Source organism: Oncorhynchus mykiss, chromosome 16 (genome assembly GCF_013265735.2).
Source record: "Oncorhynchus mykiss isolate Arlee chromosome 16, USDA_OmykA_1.1, whole genome shotgun sequence".
Lineage (NCBI taxonomy): Eukaryota > Metazoa > Chordata > Actinopteri > Salmoniformes > Salmonidae > Oncorhynchus > Oncorhynchus mykiss.
The window spans coordinates 21,023,118-21,040,301 of NC_048580.1; the positions used below are offsets into that span (position 1 = coordinate 21,023,118).

At 42.4% G+C, this 17,184-nt stretch overlaps 2 protein-coding genes across 3 annotated transcripts in view; both read right to left on the reverse strand.

Moving 5' to 3' along the window:
* Nucleotides 1-3,481, reverse strand: part of wdr90 (WD repeat domain 90) — a 57,744-nt gene extending 54,263 nt beyond the window's left edge. The window contains exons 1-3 of one of the 2 annotated variants that reach the window (XM_036946480.1): nucleotides 3,287-3,481; nucleotides 2,806-2,897; nucleotides 2,326-2,502 (exon numbers count right to left, since the gene is read on the reverse strand). In XM_036946480.1, the coding sequence (XP_036802375.1) occupies nucleotides 2,326-2,502; nucleotides 2,806-2,862 (234 nt within the window). In that variant the 5' untranslated portion in view covers nucleotides 2,863-2,897; nucleotides 3,287-3,481. Of the gene's footprint in view, nucleotides 1-2,325; nucleotides 2,503-2,805; nucleotides 2,898-3,059 lie in introns of both variants that reach the window. The other variant, XM_036946479.1, reaches the window with a different exon arrangement.
* A 3,782-nt stretch (nucleotides 3,482-7,263) lies between these two features.
* LOC110491613 (glucagon receptor-like) lies at nucleotides 7,264-16,846 on the reverse strand. Its single transcript, XM_021565184.2, has 12 exons — nucleotides 16,748-16,846; nucleotides 15,186-15,293; nucleotides 14,025-14,146; nucleotides 13,501-13,607; nucleotides 13,049-13,205; nucleotides 12,702-12,861; nucleotides 12,548-12,608; nucleotides 12,368-12,437; nucleotides 12,042-12,133; nucleotides 11,702-11,840; nucleotides 11,547-11,588; nucleotides 7,264-8,722 (listed from the first exon to the last, which is right to left on the reverse strand). Exons 1-12 carry the CDS (start codon nucleotides 16,842-16,844, stop codon nucleotides 8,651-8,653), a joined length of 1,227 nt encoding a protein of 408 aa, XP_021420859.2. The 5' UTR covers nucleotides 16,845-16,846; the 3' UTR covers nucleotides 7,264-8,650.
* Nucleotides 16,847-17,184: the final 338 nt, after the last annotated feature.

Below are 17,184 nucleotides of genomic sequence, written 5' to 3' on the forward strand. Positions count from 1 at the left end.
CATTTTCAAATGTTTCCTTTTTTTTGTGTTCAGCCAAGCCTTTCCTTCAAAATGCCTATTCATGTTTTGACCTAAGAGACTTACAAACTCAGACTTCTGCTAATATGTTCAGTCTCCCCAAAATCTGGCCCATTTAATGTTACAAGTAATGCCTCTGTTTTATTTGGCCAACATGCCAATATTTGGGTATTCCAAGGGGACCTATAGACACACACATCAGAAGCTTAATTTACATTTTGTTTGTCCATTCTGTGAGACATTCAAGTTGTGATTTTGCCTGCAAATGTAACATCCATAAAGCTGGAATCAACAATACCAGTCATGATTCTGTCTGGTAACTTATCAAGGAGAGTTCCATGGTTGAACGCCTGAACAGCACACGTATTCATAAAGGGTCTCGGAATAGGATTACTGATCTAGGATCAGGTCCCCTACTAATCTTATTCATTATGATCTAGGGAAAACTGATTTTAGACCAGCACTCCCACTGAGAGGCTTTATGAATATGGCCCTGGCTAAATGCAAGGATATTAGAATAACATAATCCTCCAAAACCCTAGACAAGACAATAACAGAGCTGAACGTGTCACTCGAGGTTCTAAAACCTAGACTGCATTATAGAGGCACCAAAACAACTAGTCTAATGAACTACTGTAGGCTTAAAACTTAGAGAGATTTATATTACTCGTTCAATAATTAGATGGATAAATCTAAGAAGCTTAGATGGACAGATTTAGAAGGCTTATTTTCCCAATTCCAGTTAAGATCACAACTAAATGTCATAATCCCTAATGAGTGGTGGTAAAATAACCTTGGGTTTTAAATCCATAGGAACTACAGCACTTTCAAAATGAAAGGTTGGGTATAAAACACATGAGAAAGCAGCAAATTCTAGCAGGTAGATCAATATCACAAGGAATAAGTGGTGTTCTACTGAGAATCAGTTCCAGAGGCATGCTACTATACTCCACAAAAATATAAAACACAACATGTAAAGTGTTGGGCCCATGTTTGATGAGCTGAAATAAAAGATTCCAGAAATCTTTCTCTAAAATGTTGTGCACAATTTTTTACATCCCTGTTAGTGAGCATTTTTCCTCTGCCAAGATAATCCATCCACCTGTCAGGTGTGGCATATCAAGAAGCTGATTAAACAGCATGATCATTACACAGGTGCACCTTGTACTGGGGACAATAAAAGGCCACTCTAAAATGTGCAGTTTTGTCACAACACAATGCCACAGCTGTTTCAAGTTGAGGGAGATTGTAATTGGCATGCTGACTGCCCGAATGTCCACCAGAGCTGTTGCCAGATAATTTAATGCTAATTTCTCTACCATAAACTGCATCCAATGTTGTTTTAGAGAATTTGGCAGTATGTCCAACCGGCCTCACAACCGCAGACCACATGGAACCACGCCAGCCCAGTGGGTGGTCCTATGCCTTCCCAGGCCCACCCATGGCTGCACCCCTTCCCAGTCATGTGAAATCCATAGATTAGGGCCTAATACATTTATTTCAACTGACTGATTTCTTTATATGAACTGTAATTCAGCAAAATTGTTGAAATTGATGCACGTTACGTTTATATTTTTGTTCAGTATAAAAACAGGTATTGAGTGTCGTGGAAGTGGGAGAGAAGAGACAGACTGTTCTGAATAGTAATGTTATTTCACTATTTAACACAGCAAATTCCTTAGAATTATGAGGCATATTTTTATTTGATCAGTGCTATGCCAATCCATCATACTATCAAAATACTAAGTACTATGCCCTTGTTGAATAATAACATGCCTCACAACACAGATATCCTATATAAATCAGTTTTATAAAGTATGTAATTACATGCCTGACAATGCCATTGTGTTCCTTCCTAGTCTCGAAAACCCAACCCTAGGCAACACAGTGACTAGGGTCTGGTTTGATGGACTCTTTTGGCATTGTGGAACTACGTCACTTCCTAGGTCCGCTTGAATAAAATACAAAATATTTGCTAGCGAGATGGAGATCAAGAGGCTGGTTTGCATTAACTAGCTGAACGAGAACCACTGCAAATGTTTTCCCCCCCAAACTATGGTTTTGAATCGCGACATTCTGAAATGTCTGCCTCGTGATTTTTTGATTGAGTATTTTTTACACTTATTGACAAAGGCAGTGACATAGTACCTCTATCATTGAAACCAGACCCTAGTTCCTTCAATTGGAATGACAACCACAATGGAGTGTGCCAATACAGAAAACAATGGTACACCCAAGCTGTACATAACAATGCGGAATTCAACCCAAGAAAGGGCCAGGATTGAAAACCATGTCCCCAGTCTGTACCTCAGCAGCGATGTCCATATGCACTACAAAGTGTTTGGCAGGACTGGGTCTGAAGAGCAGGTAGAGGTAGCGTCCTGTCAGCCCCAGGGACTGAGTGCTGGTCTTGGGCAGAAGGATGTAATTGCTGGCTGGAATGGACCCCCGGATCCGAAAGACTGTACACATCAGTGTTTTGTCCTGTCAAAATGTCATAATGAAAAGTCACAATTAAAAGCAAACTGAAGACCTGGGGTGAATCTCAAAAGTAGTTTCTGATTCCTCATTTCCATCTGACATGAGCAGGGGCATTGGATGAGAAGGTCTAAAGGGGGTCAACCTCAGAGCTTCTCCTCACTTCTCTGATATTTTGAGGAGGGGAGAGAGTGGGCACAAGGTATTGAGTACCTTCGACATGATTGCCACCCCAGGTTGCCTCCTCTCTCCAATGCTGGGTTGGGTAATAAGAGTGATTTGTTAAGGTATAAGAGTAGTGTTGCCTACCATATAGGTTGTCACATCTCCCTCTCTTGAGGTCTTCTTCCACTCCTCAACTCTCATGTGTTTGAAGATGTTGACATAGGGGTGTTGCCACACTGTCAGGCACAATAAACATTGAAGGGCACTAGTTATAAATAGTGTAAATGCATTTAACGTTAGCTAGTTGGAATAGTTGTCATAATTCATTACTCTATTTTTAACTAGCAGTGAAATACGTTTGCTGGTAACCTGCAGTGATATGCAAATAAACCCTTTACCTCTCGACGTCATTGTAGCAATATGTCAGGGAGTCCTTTCAAGTTACTTAGCTAACGTTAAGTTAGCTAACGTTAGCTAACTAGTAAGTGAATTCACCTGTTGATATCTGGCAAAATATGTACTATAATGCTGTACCGGATAGCCACTGTGGCTTTGCTGTGCTATCAACTCGACCTTTGGTAACAAAGGTACCATCAACATTTAACGTGCTTTACGAAAGAAGTACCTATCTTGTCTCACTCCATATTTTCCTTTAAAATTGTGGAAGCAAGGTTTTTTATGTTCTTCGCCATGTAAACAACAGATTTTGGCATGACAATCTGTACTCTCCCGCTACAATCGCCGCCGTTTCCAACGGTAATACGTAGTCACGTCTTTGCGTCCCACGGTGCCTCTGGGAGCGGTAGTTCAGGACCATAGAGAGCAATAGTAATGGCGTCTTTTTGTTGGCATTAACGCCACCATGGCTCGTTGTGCAAATTAATGTGGTTTTGTGGTAAACACAGGTTTATGAGATCTTATACGTGTTGCTCTATGTGGTAATCTTCATCAACTAACATTCCATTTTGGGAACACAAATGCACACGAATGCTCCATAATTCATAAAGGTAATGTTAACTGACTGATATATCATAGAACAAAACATACACTACATATACAAAAGTATGTGGACACCCCTTCAAATTAGTGGATTTGTCTATGTCAGCCACACCCGTTGCTGACGGGTGTATAAAAACGAGCACACATCCACAAAATCGCCATTGACAAACATTGGCGGCAGTAGAATGCCCTTACTGATGAGCTGAGTGACTTTCAACGTGGCACTGTCATAGGCTGCCACCTTTCCAACAAGTCAGTTCTTAAAATTTCTACCCTGATTGAACTGCCCCTGTCAACTGTAAGTGAAGTGCAAATGTCTAGGTACCGCCGAGAGCTGAAGTGCGTAGTGCTTAAAAATGGTCTGTCCTCAGTTGCAACACTCACTACCGAGTTCCAAACTGCCTCTGGAAGCAACGTCAGCACTGAACTGTTTGACGGAAGCTTAATTAAATGGGTTTCCATGGCCTAGCAGCCACACAAAAACCTAAGATCACCATGCCCAATGCCAAGTGTCGGCTGGAGTGGTGTAAAGCTCACCGCCATTGGACTCTGGAGCAGTGGAAATGCGTTCTCTGGATTGATGAATCACACTTCACCATCTGGCAGTCCGACGGACGAATCTGGGTTTGGCGGATGCCAGGAGAACAATACCTGCCCACATGCATAGTGCCAAATGTAAAGTTTGGCGGAGGAGGAATAATGGTCTGTGGCTGTTTTTCATCGTTCGGGCTAGGCCCCTTAGTTCCAGTGAAGGGAATCTTAAGTCTACAGCATACAATGACATTCTAGACGATTCTGTGCTTCCAAATTTGTGGCAACAGTTTTGGGAAGGCCCTTTCCTCTTTCAGCATGACAATTCCTACATGCATAAAGCAAGGTCCATACAGAATTGGTTTTGTTGAGATAGTGTGGAAGAACTTGAATGGCCTGCACAGAGCCCTGACCTCAACCCCATCGAACACCTTTGGGATGAATTGGAATGCTGACTGAGAGCCAGGTCTAATTACCCGAAGTCAGTGCCCGACCTCCCTAATGCTCTTGTGGCTGAATGGAAGCAAGTTCCCGCAGCAATGTTCCAACAGTCTTCCCAGAAGAGTGCAGGGCGGACCAACTCCATATTAATGCCCATGATTTTGGAATGAGATGTTCGACAAGCAGGTGTCCACATACTATTGGTCATGTAGTGTATAAGATCTCCGAAGCCTGTGTCTATCCCAAAACCCCATTCTTTCCCCATTAATTTCCCCCATAGGAATGGTTGAGCCAGAGAGTATGAGGCAAAACAACAGGTTTTACTCTGCCCAAAATCTGTCCACAGAAATAAGCCCACGAAGTGAGGATTTTTTATATGGAGGTCAATGAGATAAGAGTATCAAATTTGGTCAACAATAAAAAAGTATTGCTAATTTGCTAAATGGGCTTATTTGACCAAATAGAAGTTTGGTTAGGTTAGGAATGCACTGATATACGTGGACTCAAGTGGCATTTCGGCAACTTAGAAAAAATAACTTGATATTGGAGTTTGTTGTCATGGAGATAAACTCATTATGGATAAAACCCATTTTAGCATGGACATTGCCATTGAGGGCTTCCACCATTTTAAAGTAGTCAACTGGGTGGGGATTCCTATGAGTTGGGAGCAATCAGCCAATGAAGAAGAAAATGTTCTTCTTTAAAACAGCGATAGCCTCAATGGCGATGCCTATGCTTTCACAGGCGCTATAATGGCACAGATACAAAGATGAGTCCTTTATCTATTTCTATGGCCTGTTGTTCACGCACGTTTCTGCTCTCTCATTGGAAAGAATGGTCCCACCTGATCTCACCTCTTCCCGCCTGCCTTCCATCTTTGAGGACATATATTTCCATTGTTAGAACGGTCACTTGACTATCTTGTCAATAAAATAGACAATCTTTGGCTGAACAACCAGAGGTAACTAATTTCCGGTTTTTAGGACTACAACAGCTTGTTGAGCTTTATTGGTCAGGATAGGTCATGGGCGCATTAATCTGCCCAGGCGTTGCTGACACATGACAGATCTTAAAACGCCTGGAATGGTATTTTACATTTCAGAAAACCACATCGTTTGTTCTATCAATCTGTCAGTCGATGAACCAGTCGATGACGTGGCCTGCAACCATTGGATGATGAATGCAGCATCTGAGCAGGGGAGCCCGACCCATGTCTTGAGTTGGATAAGGATAATTTTAAGCATAAATTCCACACTAAACATGATATGGTAAAAGGTCATGTTAAATTGCGTAAAGCGACTGATGCATTCAGGGTTCACATACGCATCACTGACACAAACGTGTTTTTGAGTTATCCACCCTATGGACTCCAGAAAGACAACAGCAGGAAAAGTATGATTTTTTTTATGTCATATTTCATTTTATCTATTGACATTTCAAAAGTCTTGTAGCGATAAGCTTCACTCATCTCGAATACAAAATGACTACTTGAGACACAATCACTAGTGAACGTCTACACACCCCTTGCACAGCCTTCCCATTTTGTGCCTTAAAATGAAATCTAAAAAGGGAATAAATGAGGGGGGTTTTGCCCCCTAACAATCTACACAACGTACTCCGCATTTTCAAAGCGAGAGAAGAAATATATACATTTTTCCAAATTCATCAAAAATGAAGATGTTTTGATTGCATATGTCTTCACACCCCAGAGTTAATACTTAGTGGAAGGAGCCTTTGGCAGCCATTAGAGCTGTGAACAATTTTGAATAACATTCTACCAACTTTTATTTTAAACTATTGTGGTGGCAGCATCATGTTATGGGTATGCTTGTCACCAGCAGAGACTGGGGTGTTTTGTTAGGATCAAAATAAATATGAGGGAGTAAAACCCAGCTAAAATGTTAGAGGAAAACCCACCTTAGTCTTCTGAAAACCTAACCCTGGGAGAGTTTTATTTTTCAATTACACAAATGTTAATGCCAAACATACCAGAATGGCTTTCCAAGAGGTGCTGAGTGTTCCTGCGTGGTCCAGGCCAGAAGGTTTATATATTACTGTCCATCAATTAACCTTAATTAACAGAGCTTGAGCAATATTGACAAAAACAATGTATACTGAGTATACAAAACATTAAGAACACCTGCTCTTCCCATGACATAGACTGACCAGGTGAATCCAGCTGACAGTTATGATCCCTTATTGATGTCACTTGTTAAATCCACGTCAGTATAGATGAAGGAGAGGAGACAGGTTAAATAAGGTTTTTTTAGCCTTGAGACAATTGAGACATGGATTGTGTATGTATGTCATTCAGAGGTTGAATGGGCAAGACAAAATATTTACAGTAAGTGCCTTTGAACAGGGTATGGTAGTTGGTGCCAGGCGCACCGTTTTGTGTCAAAAACTGCAATGCTGCTGGGTTTTTCATGCTCAACAGTTTCCCGTGTGTATCAAGAATGGTCTACCAGCCAAAGGACTACCAGCCAAAGGACATCCAGCCGACTTGACACAACTGTGGGAAGCATTGGAGTCAACATGGGCCAGCATCTCTATGAAACGTTTTTGACACCTTGTAGAGTCCATGCCCTGACAAATTGAGGCTGTTCTGAGTGAAAAAGGGGGGGTGCAACTCAATATTAGGAAGGTGTTCCTAATGTTTGGTAAACTCAGTGTATGTTGCCCTAAGAGTTGTGCAAATGTAACAGTCTTTGCTTCCGTCCCTCTCCTTGCTCCAACCTGGGCTCATACCAGGGATCCTCTGAAACCATCAACAACTGCCTCCCATGAAGCATAGTTAACTATCGCTACACAAAAGCCACGGCCCTTGCAGAGCAAGTGAAACAATTGCTTCAAAGTCTCAGAACAAGTGATGTCACAGATTGAAATGCTACTATCTAGCTAGCCATTTGGCACACCGGTTAGATCTTATTTAAAATGATTCCCAGCTGTAACTCTGGGGTGTGAACACAAATGTAATTTAGACATGTTCTTTTTTCTTGTGGAACATTTTCCATAATTTTCTTTCACTTTGAAAATGTGGAGTAGGTCATGTAGATCGGCAGGATTTGTATTTATTGAATCCCTTTTTAGATGTACTTTTAAGGCATGGGGGGAGTTGGATGTGCAGACTTTCACTAGGCACTGTACCACTCATCATTTGGAAATACATTCAAATACTGTACATTAACAGAGTGACACACAAATAATATCTTACTTAAAGGCCCAGTGCAGTCAAATTTCAGTTTTCCCTGTGTTTTGTATCATAGTGTACAACAGCTGATGAAAATAACACTGTAAAAGTGGGAAAAATGTGACCAGTGTAACTTTCTGATAGTTGCCCGTTGAAAATACAATTTACACAGGACCTTCTAATCTGCAGGTTTTGCATGGGCGGAGTTGTCTTGCATGATGACATCCCCAGGCAGTATAAGTTGATAAACCAATAACAAAAAAAGTGTCAAACCTCTCTGCCAACAGCTAGTTTTCAAGTTACATTAGGCACCCCCAATTAGACCCCTCACTCAGACCACTCCTAGACAGACCTCTGAAACTTCTTGCTTGCAAAACAATTATTTTTGTCATTTTGTTTTACATTTTAATTTCAAACTATTACACTACGGTACTTAATTGTTACCCAGAAATGATTTGATATTAGATAAAAATGGCTGCATTTGGGCCTTTAATCTGAATAAATATTTACAACATGTGGAGGTAACTCAATTGGGTCGTTTAAGTGAATGAGGAATGACACCTGCATAGATGGACTAGACCCCGTGGTCTCATTAGGAGTTAGGTGTGTGCAGTCTGTACTCTTCTCTAGGGTTGCCGTTGTGGTACGACAATGCAGTTGAGCGAGAGTCTCAGGTGTCATGGAGGTGTTCCGAGCATGCTGTCTTGAACTTTGAGCCTGCGGAGATGGAGGACTATCAGGCTGGACTCCTGTTGGTGGTGGTGTAGAAGCTCCATTGTTCTCTGGAACTGTGGCGATGGAGAATGGTTCTACTCTTGTCTCGGTTAGTCACTGTCCACAGCACACCACCTCCACCTCCATCCTACAGCTTCGCAGTTTCTTCGCAAGCTCTGTCTTCACCTGCAACCAACAGAGGAAAAAACATTCTTCCCTCCCTTCAACTGAAATGTGTGAGTTTGTCCTTGCTGGTCACTTTGCTGGTCTACTATTCTTCATACAATTCTACTCCCTCAGTAAATGATAGCCTGTCTTTTTGCAAAACCAATTTTTAATCAAAGGATGTTGAATTGATGCATTTTTCCTACTCAGGAAGGGCGATTGCAGAGCAAAAGAGGACATCTGCAACTATACTGTACATGAGAATGGAAGAAGCTACCTGCCCCGAGGTCCACGAGGGGGCTAAAGGGGGCTTTGGCGCAAAAGATTATCTGTATCTCCGTTGCGCTGTGTCAGCACAATGGACAGGGAACGCCGTGGTGTGTGTAGGGCGGCTATGAGAAGTCACTGGGTGGTAAGGTATGACTCCTTTTGGTTTCCATAAAAAGCAAGCAGAAATGCATGCGTTCCTAAAGCACAGAAGTAAGACTCGAGGACTGCAAGGTTGCTGAGGGCAGTGACAGACCCCGGCTTTAAGTTTACAGCCAGCATGTGGTGCACAGAATCCTCAGTCTTCTCCCTCCTCCAAACAAATTACTCCAGGCAAAAGCAACGGATCTTTACACTAGAGTCAAAGTGGTCCACAGTGTATTGGAGTGTGTCAAGAAGCTGTGGGGCGACAGTGAGTTCGAAGCCATTTAGGCACAGTGCAGTGCCAGTGGCACTAATGCACCACCACCAGCGCCAAGCAAACAACGATGTTACAGTATATAAGTACAAACCTCCAGGCCTACATGATGGCCAATACAGTAGGCCAGCAGAACTGAGGAGAAGAGACTGAGTGGAAAACACCGTTCTTCAGCACGTTGGATACCGTCATTGGTGAAACGTCAGAACTGGTGAAGGCCCTGTGTGCCTTTGACCCAGAGAGCCATGACTTTCTAAATGAGTTAAAAGGCGAATCCACTGCAAGATCTAAGCAAAACAGATTTGGTGGAAGCTGAGTTCAGTGCGGTTTGCTAGGTTTTTCTGACTGAAATCGCCCGTTCTGGCTAAAAATGAGAACAAATCGGCCCCACTTGATATTCTGCAACGATTCTCTGGGCCTCTTTCCGCTATGCCGACCATGCTTACTACACTGAAACATGGACTGACTTTTTGGGCGTCCAATCAGAACAGAACAAACACGCTACACCCGAGGAAAGCTCAACTAATCCAACTGGCATTTGAGGGGGATCTCACAAGAAGATTTCAAGGAATGATCGATTGATCGATTATTCAGGAAATTCCACAGAGCATCAAGGAAGCTGCAACCCTTTTGAAAACGTAAGATTGTTTCAATCTAGCTGGTTGGTTTTGATCAAAATCTTGCTTTCGGGTTTAGGGCGCTGTCCATGGTGTTGATGGAGCGCAGCGAGATGTCGTGGCATCGAACCTGTCACTTCTTGGTCAAAAGCAATTCTTGAACTTTTATGTTTACTGTGGTGTAGCGTAATGCAAGCTGAATTCCATATAATTCCAATGTAAGAACCCAATGACGCCCCTGGGTATAGCTACATATCAGTATGTTTCATCATAGAAATAGATAACCAGAATCAAATTGAGCCTTTCTTCATAGCCTATTGGTTTTCGCGGCTGTAAATGGAACTGTACGTATTGGAAACGTGATTATGGTAGGCTGGCATTGCTTAATTGATTATGTGGGTCGAATTTGATTCACAGAAGTGTATTCACAACCTGTTGCCATATCACAACCTGTTGCTGAACTCATGAGCGAGCAGTATGCTTTTCCATGTTTGAAGCTGGCCTGTATATGCCTATTTGTTTGGCAAGACAGCTGTGCATGGCTGCGTCTCACTGTAGTAGGCTGTAGGCTATGTTTTGGTTATTTGGGTCTCCATTCGCCTTTTGTTTACTGTGTTTGTTCCTTGTTAATGTAACTAGCCTAAATATAGATTGTGTCATGGCTTTATCGATCTGACATTTTGCTTTATTAAGCCTACTACTTGGTTCCGCTGTTTTGTTCTGGTCGCATTCATTCCTTCATTCATTCGTTCGCATTCGCAGTTGTGTCGTATTCTAAGCCAAACTGTTATTCAGTATTTATGTTTGCACGCATGAATAACTAGGCTACTACTATTTTGGTAAGACAACTGTGTGTATCACTGCATTCACATAGGCTGCTTGTAATAGATGAATTTCCCTATCTATCTTGTAGCCAATATTCATTACCAAAACGGGCTAGCTGTATGGTATGGTCCATTGTGCTGATAAAGCGCAGCAGAGATTTCAGATTTCAAAAGCACTCAATGATCTTGGAGTCTCAGCATTTGAACGTTATGTTTATTGTGGAACAGCGTGATTATATCAGCAGAATTCAATATCATTCCAATGCAAGGACACCCCCAAAAATATAGCCCCCTCGCCGATTTCAACTGCCCCTTTAGTCACTTTATCCTGGGGCCGGGTCTGAAGCTACAGCACATTAGAATGAACAAGTCTGACGTTCAAAAGGCATTAGTCTAATAATAGTAGTTGCCCGTTCCTAAAGTAATTCAGTATGTCATTAACATTTCTTTCAGGCACTAGCGAACCTGTCAGATACTTGTGACCCATCTGACTTCACATCACACCATAACCCAGACCGTTTACAGCAATTGTCACAGATAATCGAGGTAGCCAAATGAGTCTTCAATCAGGGATGTGCAGTTGGCAGTAAGTGTGTGCGTTACAGCTTATATAGGAAAGGATGGGGCACCTCAGGGGGAGCATGTGATGAGTTTGATGGATGGAAAACAATAGAAAAACATAGAACATAACGGAAAAAACACAATAGAATCTTACAAACCTCTTTGTTACAGTAGCAGTACAGCACAGCCACCAGAAATCCCTATAGAGACACAACGCTTGGGTTAAAACAAAACACTGATAGGCTTCACTTGCTAAGTAATAATGCAAGGCTATGGTTTGTTGACCTGGGTAATCTGGTTTCAGGTTCCTCACCTGAAATGAGTTGAGGAAGAGCGTGAAGAAGACCTTGATGTAGCGCAGGATGCCAGTGGTCTGCTCATCAGTGGCGAAGATGAAGATGACCTCATGGATGCCAAATAGAGGGATGAGGGTCAAGGTCGCCTTGGCCAAGCTATCAGGAGATAGGACATAGGGAGGAAATTTGTCTCACTGTCTCAACTAATTTTCCACATGTCTTGCCCTCTTTCTTTTAATCTGCCCCTTTATCTTTCCTCCTCTCTCTGTCACCAACTATCAAATTGGATGCCACATCGGTAAAGGAAGAGGCCTGTGTGTAATATCATTATATCAGACTCTTGTCCTTCTTCCTTACCGAAGCTTGTAGTCAGGATAGCCATTCTGATTGTTGGCACGTAGTTTGGATAGAATCACCTTCAAAATCTTCATGAAAATCAATAAGTTGATCTGTTGACAGTAGCATTTGCAAGCTTTCAAAAACAAACACACACACACACAGCCATGTATGACAAGTAGGCTATAAATATGCAGACCAACACAATGCACACAGACAGGCACGCAAATACACACACACACACACACACACACACACACACACACACACACACACACACACACACACACACACACACACACACACACAATAATGTACATAATAACAGAGCCAATAGCCGCCCTCACCAGTGACGCAAACAGAATGGGGAACCGTATTATCCACCAGTAGCTCATATTTTCATTGACAGCCCAGCACCTGAGGGTACCACATTGGGACATTCATTGTTTACGTCTGTCTCTAAATCAATGCAAACAACAGGCCGTGCAGTGTTCACTGATTGAGGTGACACATGGACACCCACTCACTCTTTGTTTTCTCTCAATAGCTTGGCCAACATCCAAGGAAGGACAAATAAAAGAGGGGTTCCTGACAAAGAAAGACATTGAGCATTAATAAGACACAGTGGGTATAAAAGGCAGAAGTGGTATTTTGGATGTAGACAAAGGATACGTTACTCACCCCAGCCGAGGCAGATATAAGGCAAGTACTTGTTGTTCTCAATTAATACGGAGGCGATGAGCACCGAATACAGGTAGATGGCCTCTCCAAAGAACCAGTAGTGATTGGCTAGAACACAATACTGCATCACCACCTGGGCCATCCTGCAGCCAATGGCAGCCTTGAAATAAAGATGGTAAAGATGGTGATTACTATAAAGGTCAATCAGTGATGACATTTCAAAAACAACTAGTCTCCACAGATCATGTCACCATATTCAAGGGTATTCAAGTGTTTGCAGACTTGAAGGAATAAATATGATAGGAACAAGCAATGTGGTAGCTCCACCTACACTGCTCACAACCCACCTTGTGACTCAGCATTTCTCCCAGGTCGGCCTGTCTCATGATCTCCCGGCCCCAGTGACGCTCCAGCATGGTGTCCTTGACGATCACCGACACGGCTCGCAGGATGAAAGACACAAACAGGTTTGCGTGGATGTAGTTGCGGGTGCAGTGAAGCTTCCTGATAGGGAACAATAGAGGCAGATGGCCAAGAAGTATTACTACCAAAAAAATACCATCAAAGAATACTACCCAGAAATCTTCTCAATATGTTCTTATGTTTAGTCACACTCACAAACCTTCCCATACAGTTACTTCTCTAGGGTTGCTTTTCCAATGCTCATCCAAAGCATCCTTTTGGGCTTTCTGTGGTAAATATGACTTTGATGTAAGTGCTTGATTACTGGAGTAGAGATGAGTGAAGTGGACCAGTGTTTCTATTTGAAGAGTGGTGGCGAACAGAAGGACAATTGTACCTGATACTCAGTAGAATGATGAGCGCTGAGACCAGGGTGAAGAGGGACAGGGTGTAGCCAACCGTGTAAAGCATCCTGAAGCTCACCATCAACTGCTTGAACCACAGCTGTGGAAAAAACAATGCAGAGCGGCGTTACCATGGAAACTCATGTCAGAAGAGATTATGTTAAGTAGGACTTTATATACACATCTTGTCACTGACAAAGACGGAAACAACTTTTTTTTTTTTAAAGCGTTGGCCGTTCCCAAATCGCTTCCTAGCCTTTCCCCTTAGCCTTAATCCATTAATGTTTGCAGATCTGTAAGGTGGAAATGCCATCATTACACTGCTCATACCTACAATATCCAGACCCTTCAGATCTTACAAACATTGAAGGCTTTGCGTTAAGGGACTGCATACGTTTACAGTAGCACAGCCCTCCAAATGACGGAACAGAAGGCTGATTTACCTGAAAAGCTCAGGGGCACAGTGCTCATTAACACCTACAAGTAAAAAACAATAGATAGTGTTTTTGCCAGGTACCTCCTGAGATGTGATTTCCTGTTCCTCTTCACACTGAGACATGTCCCTCCAGACTTCCCCGTCCTCCTCCTCCACCCAGTGGCCATCAGAGCCACACCGCCGACGCACCACACCCTGAGACACTGGACATCCCGCAGACATGTCCAGTGTTTGCGCACATACGCACACATGCACGTGCGCGCACACACACAAACATAAACACACATTGAGTGCACAGACAAAAATATTTTTCCACAGAAACACGCATACAGCTTGTGCCCACACACACCCACACACTATTCTGAAAGCAACACGTACAAACAATGTTTCCGAATTGGCATAATTATTGGAGCTGTGTCTGAGAGTAGGCGTGCTAAAATAGGATCAGTTTTGCCATTTAGATCTGTTGGGTTCTGAGAATATGAAATGTTACTTATTCATGTCACTGATGGAGTGCTCAGGTTGAGGGTCTACAACAGAAGTTAAGGGTTATAAGAGGAAGGTATACAGTGGGTGCAACTAAGCTTGGAATGTATTGAGTGCAGGGAAGTGATTACATGTGGCAGGCATTGAGAAGGGGAGACGGTGGAGAGATTAGAAACTAACAAATGCCACTAAGGGAGAGAGGGTAATGTATAACGTTTACATTATGTACGGATATGTTATTGTTAGTCATTAGGGATCTCCTGGGAGGAGAAGAGACACAGTCTGGTATCAATAACCATGACAAACTTGAGTTGGGGAGGAGTGAGCACTTTGGGGTAGAGGTCAGGTCAGATGAAGTGAGGAAGAACAGATATCACTATGGTTCTGTCTAGCAACAGGGTGACAGGGTTGGCTGTTTGGTTGTGGAGGAGGAGACTAGGGGAAAGGGTTAAATATCAGTGCTTGTGTGAAATGTTTTTCTGTCTGAATTACAGCTGAATTACAGCTGTACCCTTTGGGAAGAATTAAAATTGGTTAAGCTTCTCTAGTGTTCGTGAGTAATTTACTCTGAAAAATAAGAACCTAACAGATCATAATGAATATGATTATTAGAACAGCACAGCTACCTTTATATGTTTTATGAATAGGTCAATATATTTTGGGGTATTATTCTGTGACATCATATCACAATTCAATAGATTACCATCGACAATACAATGTAGATACATTTTTTTATTTATTTTTTTATTCAGTCACCTTTGTCAAACCAGGGCAGGTAGGAGGGACAGGACACATTGACCACCGACCCAGGAGGACCATCAGGCCAGCAGGCGTAGCGGTCAAACGTCCTGTTACAGAACAAGCCTGGCAGACAGAGAAAGAACATGACCACGAGCGTTCCATTTGTAGCCTGGTCCTCCAGACTGGCCAAAATAGTGTGTGCAGTGTTTAGAATGCCTTTACGAGGCAATTCTATCTGACCAAGGATAGGCAACTACAACTAGCTGCACTTCAATGTAAACTTACAGCGCATTTCGAAAGTATTCAGACCCCTTGACTTTTCCACATTTTGTTACATTACAGCCGTATTCTAAAAATTCTCATCCATTTACACACAATACCCCGCAAAATGTTTTTGGGGGATTTCTTTTGCAAATGTATAAAAAATGAAAAACTGAAATATCACATTTACACACTAAGTATTCAGACCCTTTACTCAGTACTTTGTTGAAGCACCTTTGGCAGCAATTACAGACTAAAATCTTCTTGGATATGGCGCTACAAGCTTGACACACCTGTATTTGGGGAGCTTCTCCCATTTTTCTCTGCAGATCCTCTCAACGCTCTGTAAGGTTGGATGGGAAGCATTGCTGCACAGCTGTTTTCAGGTCTCTTCAGAGATGTTAGATTGGGTTCAAGTCTGGGGTCTGGCTGTGCCACTCAAGGACATTCAGAGCCTTGTCCCGAAGCCACTCTTGCGTCGTCTTAGCTCTGTGCTTAAGGTCGTTGTCCAGTGGAAGGTGAACCTTTGCCCCAGTCGGAGTTTGCATTAATGTTAGAGTGATTATAGGGACAAAAGTGCTGAATACCAGGTAGTTAGCAAGTTTGGTAGGCTACTAATGACCATGAGCAGCATCAGAGCTTGGAGAAGCCTAATTACCGTGACTAAACGGTCACATGGAATTTGACTGCGTTCATGACTCGTGACCGCAGGTGTGGCGGTAATATGGTCATCGCAACAGCCCTAGGTGGACTCTAATTAAGTTGTAGAAACATCTCAAGGATGACCAATGGAAACAGGATGCACCTGAGCTCAATTTCGAGTCTCATAGCAAAGGGTCTGAATACTTATGTTAATAAGGTATTTCATTTTTACATTTGTAATAAATGTTTACAAAAAAATGTAAACCTGTTTTTGCTTTGTCATTGTGGGGTATTGTGTGTATATTGATGAGGGAAAAAATGTTTTAATCCATTTTAGAATATGGCTGTAACAAAGTTATGTGAAAAAAGTACAAGGGTCTGAATACTTTCCGAATGCACTGTATATGTCTATCAAGGGTACTCTGGGCAGGGCAAAATTCAGTTGGTTGTACAGTAATCCAAAAAGGTTGGAAACCACTGTTCTACCAGAAGCCTTCATAATATAAAACAACAACAACAAAATATGCCAATGGAACCAATCCTATTTTATCCTTAATTAGTCTTGCTTGCCAGACTTATGGCACTCTACTCCCAGGTGTGTGAGAGACTGTGGGAAGTTTACCAAGGAACCACTTCTAAATGCCAAATCTATTTGAGTCGAGTTGTGTTCTTACCTTGAGGAAATGGCTCATAGTCAATCATCTTCACACATTCGTCTTTGTAGTGGATCCACCTCATGTAGGTCTCCTCCAGGACTTTCCCACCGACCATCTCCACCTGGAAGAGGAAACAAAAAAAAACATTCATGGAATAGCCTTCTTCTCTTTTGCCATCTAGTGGGATTTCAAAAACATGATTGAATGAATGAATGAATGAATGAAAGGTTTCATTGGAGGGGCAGCTAAAAATGTATTGCTCTGTACGACAGGAGCTACGTTCTGTCTCACCACAGTCCAACCATTAAACAATAGGTGTTTCCTGTGTACAGACTCAGCTCACTGTACACTCACTGTACTCTACAGTGTCCAACAGTTATAAGCGGCTCTTGATAGCACTTTGGCTATTATGGTGTGTCACGCTCAACAACACTCACGACTGTATGGTTCTGCTC